Source organism: Armigeres subalbatus, chromosome 3, assembly GCF_024139115.2.
Source record: "Armigeres subalbatus isolate Guangzhou_Male chromosome 3, GZ_Asu_2, whole genome shotgun sequence".
In the NCBI taxonomy this organism is placed as follows: Eukaryota; Metazoa; Arthropoda; class Insecta; order Diptera; family Culicidae; genus Armigeres; species Armigeres subalbatus.
This window is the reverse complement of record NC_085141.1, coordinates 277,304,687-277,316,608: the sequence shown is the minus strand read 5'-3', so window position 1 is coordinate 277,316,608 and position 11,922 is coordinate 277,304,687. Positions and strand designations below refer to the sequence as shown.

The 11,922-nt window shown below is 42.7% G+C and overlaps 2 protein-coding genes across 2 annotated transcripts; one reads left to right on the top strand and one right to left on the bottom strand.

The window, feature by feature from the left end:
• Window positions 1-6,692: 6,692 nt before the first annotated feature.
• LOC134219952 (M-phase phosphoprotein 6-like) lies at window positions 6,693-8,099 on the top strand. Its single transcript, XM_062698858.1, has 2 exons — window positions 6,693-6,930; window positions 7,687-8,099. The coding sequence occupies exons 1-2, from the start codon at window positions 6,821-6,823 to the stop codon at window positions 8,057-8,059; spliced, it is 483 nt and encodes a 160-aa protein (XP_062554842.1). The 5' UTR covers window positions 6,693-6,820; the 3' UTR covers window positions 8,060-8,099.
• On the bottom strand, window positions 8,087-9,202 carry LOC134219951 (ubiquinone biosynthesis O-methyltransferase, mitochondrial-like). Its single transcript, XM_062698856.1, has 2 exons — window positions 8,974-9,202; window positions 8,087-8,914 (listed from the first exon to the last, which is right to left on the bottom strand). Exons 1-2 carry the CDS (start codon window positions 9,054-9,056, stop codon window positions 8,119-8,121), a joined length of 879 nt encoding a protein of 292 aa, XP_062554840.1. The 5' UTR covers window positions 9,057-9,202; the 3' UTR covers window positions 8,087-8,118.
• Window positions 9,203-11,922: the final 2,720 nt, after the last annotated feature.

Genomic DNA, 11,922 nt, shown 5'->3' with positions numbered 1-11,922 from the left:
CGTGGGTAGAAAAATCGGTAGTTATCGGTAGGCCAAGAAATCACATCGAATGGTAATTTCCCAGGCTACTGACAAACACCCTTTTGTCTATCCCATCACTAGATCGTAGCCAGGATGCCTCGGACATACGGGTTCAAAAATTTCACATTTTGCAGTCATCATCATGTTGGGAAATCTTATAAAATCTTTCAATACAGTATACCCCCGCTGATCCGACAAATGTACACTCTGGAAAAAAATAATACCAAATAGATTAAAAGTCATTCTAATAGGCTATTCGCCTGGTTGACCCCAACTTCGTTTATGATCTGGTTATACTTGGTTAGTATAACTTTCATTTATATGAGAATAGTATAGTGTGGAGCTATTGAAATTAGTATTCTTGGCCAACTTTTGTTCTGGTTTATTGAAACCATTCATCATTTCCAAAAACAAAACAAAAACAGGATAGAAAAACTCGCAAAAAAATATTTATTCTCGATGAGCAAAACAGTCGCAATTAAAAATGTTTTTAGTGATTCGGTGAAAGATCCTACAGAAGCAATGCAGGCACCGACGGACTTCGAAATACAAATTATCAATTGCTTATCATCTAAATGATTTTCAGCGACTCATATATTCCGATATTGTTGAATTTCATGTAAGGAACCGGTAATGTATGCTTGAGCTTGAGGACACTCCTTTTGCTGCGTCCACTAGAAGGACATGCCCTGGTGTGTCAAATACGTTCAACAAGAAGCTCTTGCTTTTCACGTCCGGTAAGACCTTGCATCGTGTATCCATAATGCGTGGTATAAGAATTCGATATTGAATGTTGTGTCCGGAAGGAAGGGTATCGGAACCAAAGTGTCATCATCTGAAATCGATGGCCAATAGTGCACAATAAGCGAAATTTTCTTCGGAAAACGATTAAAAATGTTTGTTACCTACAACATCGTAAATCCGTCCGTTTCTCTCCATCTGTGGTCGAGGCTTGGCAGTTGCCAACTGCCGAAACTTATCCTTAGTCCCGGATTTTTTGGCCATTTTATTTTGAGCAGATAAGAAAAAAAAGGCGTTCACTGCAATTTCAAACAAACTAATGCACTTGTTGAATAATTTTGCAGAATTAGATTAAAGATTAAATGATAAACTTGAGAAGATTATTATTTAAACTATGCCTAGAATAAACATCAAAAATATAAAAACCGATTTGTTTTTATACTATTCTAGAATTATTATATTTCTGAGTGTACCTTACACCTCGGGAAAATTTTCCGCCGGATTTTGGTCCCCGTGCATTTCAAATGGGGCCGGGATTTTGATTTTCCGTGCCAAAATCCCGAAAACATCGCATATGTAAAAATGCATGGGGAAAAAATCCGCGGACTAAATTCCCGAGGTGTGAGGCTACCTTTATCGGGGTTTTTCTCGTTAATCCGACTATCAAATCCATTCAAATGAACCAAAACAAAATCACAGCATAAAATTTGAAAACTGACGGCATAATGTGTTTAAATGGGTGTTGATACTTTTTAATCCGGAAAATTCCGAATTAAGAATACCTTAAAGGCCACCTTACACCTCGGGAATTTGGTCCGCGGATTTTTCCCCCATGCATTTTTCATATGCGATGTTTTCGGGATTTGGGCACGGAAAATCAAAATCCCGGCCCATTTAAAATGCACGGGGATCAAAATCCGGCGGAAAATTTTCCCGAGGTGTAAGGCAGCCTTAGGGCCGATGCTCACGTAGCGGTTTTTTAACGTCACGTGCACGCAGCGTTAAAATAACGCTGGTGTACATCGGCGTGGTGACGCTGCGTTACCGCTTTTTCCCGGTGCACACCTGCGTCTTTTTGACGCCACGTGCACTCTGCGTTGAAATGACGCTACGTGGGCATCGAGCCTTAAGGTAGCCTCACACCTCGGGAATTTGGTCCGCGGATGTTTTCCTCATGCATTTTTGCATATGCGATGTTTTCGGGATTTGGGCACGGAAAATCAAAATCCCGGCCACATTTAAAATGCACGGGGATCAAAATCCGGAGAAAAATTTTCCCGAGGTGTAAGATGGCCTTTAATTTAAATTTAAAGCCGCAGAGGAGCAGCAATTTTAACAGGATCCGTATCAAATAGAAATAAAATTCTGTGATTATGTAGATTTTAAATTAGGCTTTCAGCGATCGTGTACGTACACGCACGTTTCACTCACACTTTTACTGAGTTTGTTTGCAACCACGAGCAGCTGTCACGGCAAAATCAAATGGGCTTGTTTGCAACCACGAACCTGCGTTCGTGTTGGTGAGAAATGTCGGCGAGACCCTAATGTAGGTACTCTATAGCCTCTCCTCCACAGCAATGAAATATTCTAATTTAATGTGAAATATAAAATATTCAACCAGAGAGAATGAAAAAATAAAATGAAAACAAACATAAATCCCCATAAATCATTTACTCTGAGCCGAAATAAAAATATTTGTTGTTAATATTATGTTATTGTTAATGCGCATAGTAACATCTACTACAATGTTTACAGCTGCACATGGTATATTTAACAACAATCCCAGGTAACCATTAGCACTATATTTCGCCTTTTCGGCTATACAGTAGCCGTTCGATAACTGCAAAATGTTTACTTTTCAGTTAACGAATGCCGTTCGATAACTGCAACGCATTCTAGACGTCAAACGGTTGTCAATCGACGTCAGATGTAATAAAAACACGGCACGGCAAATGCTGGGTAAAGCGTACCATTGGTACTTCGCGTACCTGAAGGAATAAAATAGACCCCATCTCGCGGTCCTTAGCCTCTTACCCAGCAACTCCTATCCCTACCTCCCCGCGGTGCTGGCCGGGATACGAGCAACCTTAGGGAAGATCGGGTAACCAACCCCGGTGGGAACTATGGTCGTATGCTGACAGGGAAGGGGGGGTTTGCTCCTCTCCGGAGGTGCAAATCGTATTGAGCGTCTGTTCTCCATGTCAGGATCGGCTCACAACAGCGTCTGTTCTCCATGTTAGGGGCGGCTGATCATCGTCCGAGTGCCAGCGAGGGACTCTAAGTGAAACTGTGCACCATGGTCCACCGGAAATAAGGAGGAATGGTCCTCCTGAAATTTAGGGGGTTTGGTGTCAGGCCCTGCAAGCCAGCCTTTAAAAAATTTTAAGCAACGAACAATCAACAAGAGAGTACGGACCGTACCATCGGCGAAGACCACTGCGACGAAAAGGGACTAGCGATTGGAAACTCGGTTCGTAGAACTGCAAATCTCTCAACTTCATCGGGAGCACACGCATACTCGCCGATGTGCTCAAGGACCGTGGATTCGGCATCGTAGCGCTGCAGGAGGTTTGTTGGAAGGGATCAATGGTGCGAACGTTTAGAGGTAATCATACCATCTACCAAAGCTGCAGCAACACACACGAGCTGGGAACAGCTTTCACAGTGATGGGCGATATGTAATGGCGCGTGATCGGGTGGTGGCCGATCAATGAAAGAATGTGCAAGTTGAGGATCAAAGGCCGGTACTTCAACTTCTGCATAATCAACGTCCATAGCCCACACTCCGGAAGCACTGATGATGATAAGGACGCATTCTACGCGCAGCTGGAACGTGAGTACGACAGCTGCCCAAGCCACGACGTCAAAATCATCGTAGGAGATTTGAACTCTCAGGTTGGCCAAGAGGAGGAGTTTAGACCGACTATTGGAAAGTTCAGTGCTCACCGGCTGACGAACGAAAACGGCCTACGACTAATTGATTTCGCCGCCTCCAAGAATATGGCCATTCGCAGCACCTACTTCCAACACAGCCTCCCGTATCGGTACACCTGGAGATCACCACTGCAGATAGAATCACAAATCGACCACGTTCTGATTGATGGACGGCACTTCTCCGACATTATCGACGTCAGGACATATCGTGGCGCTAACATCGACTCTGACCACTATCTGGTGATGGTTAAACTGCGTCCAAAACTATCCGTCATCAACAATGTTTGGTACCGACGACCGCCGCGGTACGACCTAGAGCGACTGAAGCAACCTGATGTCGCCCCTGCATACGCGCAGCATCTCGAGGCAGCGTTGCCGGAAGAGGGTGAGCTCGATGGGGCCCCTCTCGAGGACTGCTGGAATACAGTCAAAGCAGCCATTAACGACGCAGCGGAGAACAACGTCGGGTATATGGGTCGAAGTCGACGGAACGATTGGTTCGACGAAGAGTGCAGACAGATTCTGGAGGAGAAGGACGCAGCACGGGCGGTCGCGCTGCAGCAAGGTACCCGGCAGAACGTGGAACGTTATAGACGGAAGCGGAGACAGCAGACCAGCCTTTTTCAGGAGAAGAAACGCCGCCTGGAAGAAGCGGAGTGCGATGAGATGGAACAGCTGTGCCGTTCTCAAGATACACGCAAGTTCTATCAGATGCTCAACGCATCCCACAAAGGCTTCGTGCCGCGAGCCGAAATGTGCCGGGATAAGGATGGAAGCATCTTGACGGACGAACGTGTGGTGATCGAAAGGCGGAAGCAGCACTACGAGGAACATCTGAATGGCGCTGAGAGTACAGGCAGTGAAAGTCAAGGCAGCGGAGGTAATGACAACGTCAGTTCAGCGGACGATGGAAGCCAACCAGCCCCCACCTTGAGGGAAGTTAAGGATGCCATTCAACAGCTAAAGACCAATAAAGCAGCTGGTAAAGATGGTATCGGAGCTGAGCTCATCAAGATGGGCCCGGAAAAGCTGGCCACTTGCCTGCACAAAGTGATAGTCAGAATCTGGGATACCGAACAGCTACCGGAGGAGTGGAAGGAAGGGGTTATATGCCCCATCTACAAGAAAACTTTCGAGCAATCACCATCCTTAATGCCGCCTACAAAGTGATATCCCAGATCATCTTCCGTCGTCTGTCACCATTAGTGAACGAGTTCGTGGGAAGTTATCAAGCCGGCTTCGTTGACGGCCGCTCGACAACGGACCAGATCTTTACTGTACGGCAAATCCTTCAAAAATGCCGTGAATACCAGGTCCCAACGCACCATCTGTTCGTTGATTTCAAGGCGGCATACGACAGTATAGACCGCGTAGAGCTATGGGAAATTATGGACGAGAACAGCTTCCCTGCGAAGCTTACCAGACTGATCAAAGCAACGGTGGATGGTGTGCAAAACTGTGTGAAGATTTCGGGCGAACACTCCAGTTCGTTTGAATCGCGCCGGGGACTAAGACAAGGTGATGGACTTTCGTGCCTGTTGTTCAACATTGCGCTAGAAGGTGTCATGCGGAGAGCCGGGTGTAACAGCCGGGGTACGATTTTCAACAGATCCAGTCAATTTATTTGTTTCGCGGATGACATGGACATTGTCGGCCGAACATTTGCAAAGCTGGCAGAACTATACACCCGCCTGAAACGTGAAGCAACAAAAGTTGGACTGGTGGTGAATGCGTCAAAGACAAAGTACATGCTTGTGGGCGGAACCGAGCGCGACAGGGTCCGCCTGGGAAGCAGTGTTACGATAGACGGGGATACCTTCGAGGTGGTTGAGGAATTCGTCTACCTCGGATCCTTGCTAACGGCTGACAACAACGTTAGTCGTGAAATACGAAGGCGCATCATCTGTGGAAGTCGGGCCTACTACGGGCTCCAGAAGAAACTGCGGTCGAAAAAGATTCGCCACCGCACCAAATGTGTCAAGTACAAGACGCTTATAAGACCGGTTGTCCTCTACGGACATGAAACATGGACAATGCTCGAGGAGGACTTGCAAGCACTCGGAGTATTCGAGAGACGGGTGCTTAGGACCATCTTTGGCGGTATGGAAGAAGACGGTGTGTGGCGGCGAAGAATGAACCATGAGCTCGCCCAACTCTACGGCGAACCCAGTATCCAGAAGGTAGCTAAAGCCGGAAGGGTACGATGGGCAGGACATGTTGCAAGAATGTCGGACAGCAACCCTGCAAAGATGGTGTTCGCTTCCGATCCGGCAGGTACGAGACGGCGTGGAGCGCAGCGAGCGAGATGGGCACACCAGGTGCAGAACGACTTGGCGAGCGTGGGGCGTTTCCGAGGATAGAGAGATGCGGCCTCGAACCGTGTATTGTGGCGTCAAATTGTTGATTCAGTGTTATCTGTTTAGATGTTAACTAAATAAATTAAATGAAATGAATGTAATAAAAGTGCATCTAAATGTGCAGCGCAGTGCAACTGTCATTGAGTTTGACATCTGTTTGAAGTTTAGCGGTCCGATAACTGCAAAACTGTTGCAACTATTGAATTGCAGTTCAAAAGCATTGCAGTTAAATGACTTGCAGTTATCGAACGTCTACTGTATAGGGCTATTACAGAGCCAGTATGAAGCTTGTTAGTTCTGTGCTAGCATTATAGTCGCACGTACGGCTTATTTTAAGGCTTACGGTTACCTGGGATATGCAGTCAACCCGACGGAATGTCAAAAAAGACTTCATAGTAAAATCAACTGCAGTTATGGTTGATTCAAACGTTATGTGTAGTCTGCACAAAGCAAGTGGTAAAATGTTTTTAATTTAACCTCAATTTGGTCAATATTACCATGCCGCTTCTTTCAGTGTAGGCTCTTTTCGCTCTTTTCACATGTTAAGCGAGATAAAGTCTATTACGTTAAAATGCAGTAGTCTAGTACGTTCATTGTACTATCACCCCCCGGTCAACCGGTTCGGAGACACAAAACAAAATGTAAAAAATATTTTTGTTTTTGATGTCATTGTCACGCTTTTACATTTTGGTTAATTTATTGCGATTTTTTGGAATTCAGATACATTTTTCCATAGGTTTGCCAGTAAATTTAGTAGTTTGACCAAAATGAGTAATAAAATGAATAAAGTGAAACTTTCGAAAGGTATTTTGGAAATGAAATTTATGACTCGAACCAGAGAAAAGCTTGAAAAGGAAAAGGATGATGCCGAAGGGAGGTGAGTTAGAAACATTCAAGAGCATAATTTTAAATAATTTTGATTTCTATTCTAAAATTTATTAGCTTTGAATAGATAGATCACCGAGTTTGTATACAAACTTCCTTGGTCTGAATAAAGGTTCAACCACCAGATTTTCATCTCGCTAATAAACCACAATAAATTGTACTGTTAGAGTTTAATTATAGTTTTCTTTTAATTTGTGTGTGCTATGTCTTGTTTTCAAATAAAATGTAAATTTTCCTATTCCTATTCCTAAATTCTCCTTGACCTGATACAAAGATGTAAACTCGTTATTGTCTATGCGAGTCATCGCTGGAACGTCGCTCAACCAGCGAGCGCTTTCCAGTTTGGTGCTGCGGCGACGCATTAAATTTGCCTGCGTCGCTGGAGCACTTACTGGAAAGGGTCACCAGCGACCAGCGACATTTCAGTCGAGCGACGTAGTTGAGACAAGTTCATACATGTTCTTGATTTCATCTGTATCGACAATAAATAGACAATAACATAACTATTACTATAGTTACAAACTATTACTATTATGAAAATAGTGTTTCTATTTGTCTCAGACATATCAAATATATTGGCTGTTTCCTTAGGTGTGCAATAATTGGCAAATGACCCTACTAGTAATAATGTTTATTGAGCTAAACAAAATGAAAAAGTATGAAGTCAAAAACCTCCTCAAAAGATTTTTCCTATTTGTTAGAACAGCCCATTCATAAACCATTAAACCAATTTGATTCCCTCACTCAGGGCTCTATACTCCAATGAATTCACCGACAAAATGCTGCATGAGTCATCCAAATATATAATCGAAACCAGCTACGTCCCATGCGAAGACCTGATCGAAGGGCGAGTAAGTTATGGCGGAATGAACCCGGAAATTGAGCGTCTCATTGAGCTTGAGAAAAACAAAGATTTGGCCGAGCAGATTGAGCGAGAGCGGGCGGCCGAAGCCGAGAGACAAAAAATGCGCAAGGATGTTCCCGACGAGGAGATGGCCCAGTTTTACACCAGCGTCATGAAGTCGATGAAGAAGAAGTACGAAAAGGGTGGCAAACGGCAATCCAGTATATTGCCGCTCAACATCAAAAGAATGGAGAAGCCGAGGGATGACGATGAGTAGAGAAACGTTGGCCGAATAAAACAATAATTAGGAACTACAAGCAATCGCTTTTTGTATTTTCAATTTTCGACTAACTTCACAGCTTGAACGGCATAGTTTATGTCCGTTCGTTTACACCAGGACCAACTATTTTTCCAAAATTCGTACGTCATTCCGTGCATCAAAATAGTTGTACAGTTAAATGTTTTCAAAATCCGTTGTACATCCAGCGGTGCAATAAACTTTTCCCAATCATGCGTATTTTCCGGAACCAGCTTCAGAATGTACTCCGCCGCCAATATCCCTCCCACCCAAGAAGCAGTCGTTTTGTTCAGCGTCGTTACAAAAATAGATCCACCCGGTTTCAACGCCATCACGCAATGCTCCAAAAACGCTGCTTTATCGTTGACGTGTTCCAGCACCTCCGACACAATCACAGCATCGTACTTTTCTACATTCTTCTGTGCATGGTCTTCAACAGTTTCAACCGAATATTTAATTCTCCCAGATATTTTTTGATCCCGTGTCGCGTGTTCCTTTGCCACACTAATGAGTTTCTCTCCGGGATCAACTCCAACTACGTTGGCATGAATTCTTGCCAGAGCTTCCGTTAGAATACCACCTCCACAGCCGACCTCTAGAATATCAATTCCTCTGAGCACTTGAGGTGATCGGATTTGCTCCTGTGGAACCACGCTTGTCGCAATAAGTCCATCTCGAACCAATGGAACCCGGAGAGAATTCATCGAATGTAGTCCTTTCAGCGGCCCTGTTGGATTCCACCATTCTTCGGCTAATTTAGCAAGAGTGTCCACTTCTCTTTGGTCCACATTCGGCGGAGGCTCTAAACGAGATGTCGTTTGTTGAGTAAGATGTCTATATTCAACGATAAAGCCGGTCAACGATAATAATCAATAAATAAAATTTTAACTCACTTTTTAAATGATAACAAGCCAGTTGCTCGATATGGTTTAAGTACTATCATAGGAAGCATTTTTGGAAATCCTGACATCAACATTATTCGGCAAAATACGGAAATGTAAAAGTGTTATGTTATTGAAAATTGCTTTGCTTTTGAAAAACTTGAAAACCAAAATATTTATAATCGCACTTTCTTTTGGTTTGTTTTTGAGATGAGATGTCAAAACCAGGGTTCTTATGGTCCAATGCACCGAATGAACACAATGACGTTTGAGACGGGCGCTGTTTACTAAAAATGAACACTTGCATGAACTCGATGAATGAAAAAGTATTCATTCTTAGTAAACAGCGCCCGTCTCAAACGTCAATGATGAACTCGGTGCATTGGACCATATCAGGGTTCACTCACTTGGACAGTAGATGGGAGAGACTAGCGCAGGGGTGAAAAATTCATTTTCAGTGCAAAAAGCAAACAAACCGGCTGGCTCTCCCATTAGGTTCTGTAGCATGACGTCACGAATGAATTCGGTCCTCGTCAAATGAACTTTTTTGACAGTTCAGTAGTACTTTCCACTGACTCCGACGCGAACTCCGACAAGGTTTGAGTTCGTGATTGGTTGGCTGCCCCCGAGTCCAACGCGAAGTACTACTAATCTGTCATCAGTTTGAGGTTAGATACAGACGCTGCAGAACCTAATTGGCATACTGTTACACCTGTTTGTAATCACCTTGGTCAAAACTTCATCAAATTTGAATCGGTTATTATTGAAGTACTAGCACATACACTAAGAAACCAAACTACCCAAAATCAAGTCTAAAAGTACTTAAAATTAAGTATTTCTGGACTGATTGCTATTTGGGCGTAATGGGCCAAACGTATCCATTGTGTTTGGCCCATAACTTTTTTTGTAAAAAAAATCGGCATCAATATTTCAAAAGGGCGAAACTGCTTTTGCAAACAAGAGCTTCTAAAGTCGCTGGTGGACTTATTTGTTCCCACCCATGCAATCCAGCGCCATTTAAGGAAAGAAGAAGATTCACTACATCCATCAGTGGTGTTGGATTGCGTGCACGTACAAAAATAACCTTATATGTTATGGCAAAAAACCATTCGAAAATACTTATACTCTTAATTATGCCACCTAATGAACTATCCCATAACAAAAAGCTAATAACGAAAAGTATAAGTTTTGGAATATATGTGACTAATGCAATGTATAAGTTTTTTCTTATACATACACTGCCGAAAAAAACCTTTCGAAGTTCATTAACTTACCTTATGAAATTTGGCCACAAGACAATTGATTGAAAATCATAAGGTTGCTTTATGGAACTGAATGAACCTTGCGTGAACTATGCCCATAATGATGCATATGTTTATCTTAAAGTTGTTCTAACATTTTCATTGATTATCCTTATGAAATTTCATAAGGCAGCGTTATGAAAATCTTATTTACACGGTATGAAAATATTTGGGTCTCTAAACAAATGTTGAATTGAAAACAAGATAATAAAATATGTTGTTCAATAACTCTGTCTTTATTTAAAACACTTACTAACACTCCATATAAATACCGTCGTGCGGGGCTTCTTTTGATTCCGGGGGCTACTTTGGATTTTTAATTTTTTGAAAAAACTAAACGGAAAAAATACCAAATTTGTAACAGAAAGTTGCCGTCCAACTATCAACAAGACACCCGATTGGTGATAATGACAATTTTATGGTAATTTTCGTTATAATTCTTGTTTTAAAATGTCCAAAGTAGCCCCTGATTTTTCAAAAGAAGCCCTGCACGACGGTATGTACATTTTATACCTTTAGGGTATTAGTACACACCGTGGTCTAGGGTATAAGTAGCAGACATCCGGAATTGTTATATGGTGTGATTTGGCCAATATTTGAGAAAAGCACGACAACGAAATGGCTATAGCTATCGATTACTATCTCAATTGATTTACGAGAAATCTGTATAATAATGGAATTAAAAACTGCAGCAGTAATAGGAAATGCATGAAACAAAACCACAAATTCAGAGCTAAGTAATTTGAAGATGCTGATCGAATTTCTTCTTCTATGGCTCTATATTTCAACTGGAACATGGTCGGCTTTTCAACATATAACATTTCCACAGTTATTAATTGAAAGCTTTTCTTCACCCGCCATTGCATAAGTATGTATCTTGTGTGGCAAGTACAAAGGATACACTATGCCCAAGGAATCGAGAAAATTCCCACCCGAAAACATCTTAGACCGTACCGAGAATCGAACTCTCCAGCTTTCTTCTCCGGATTGGCAATCCTATGCCTTTGCTCGCAAGGCTAACTGGAGAACCGATGATCGCATATATTAACATGCAGCGTTACCAGGGACGGGAATGGTTGACATTTCTTTTTACCATTCCTTCTTCTATGCAAAAAAATAAAAACAAAACCACGGCAGCCACAGCAGCAGCCACGCCAAGCAGACGACAGTCAGCACATGCTTTTACCATTTTCTCTCCCCACAATTAATGTTTTCGTACAATAATTTCACAACGTATAACCGTTTTTGGTGGGAAATATTCATTTCATTACTACTTGCTTGATTTAGAGACAAGAACGAATAAATCAGTACCTACGGATAGCACTCCTTCTAGGCTTTGCGCCACAGGTAATTGAACTCGATTCTGGGCTGTTTGCGCTGCGCACGAGCCGAAACAAAAAATTTCACGCAAATGTTGACCGCGCGCCGGCACGACTCTAACGTAGCAGCAAGCAAACAGTTTGCTTCATCGGAAAAATAAATGTCACGATGTCGCGTACATTTTTTTGGCAAACTGTTTCGGCTTGTTTGGCGCAAGAAATTTGACTGAAAAAAAGATAAACATTCGCATAATCAAAGTGTTTTAATGTACATTTCCCAACACTGAGCGTTACACTTGAGTCAATAATATCGACATCGTAATGACAAACGAAATATGTCT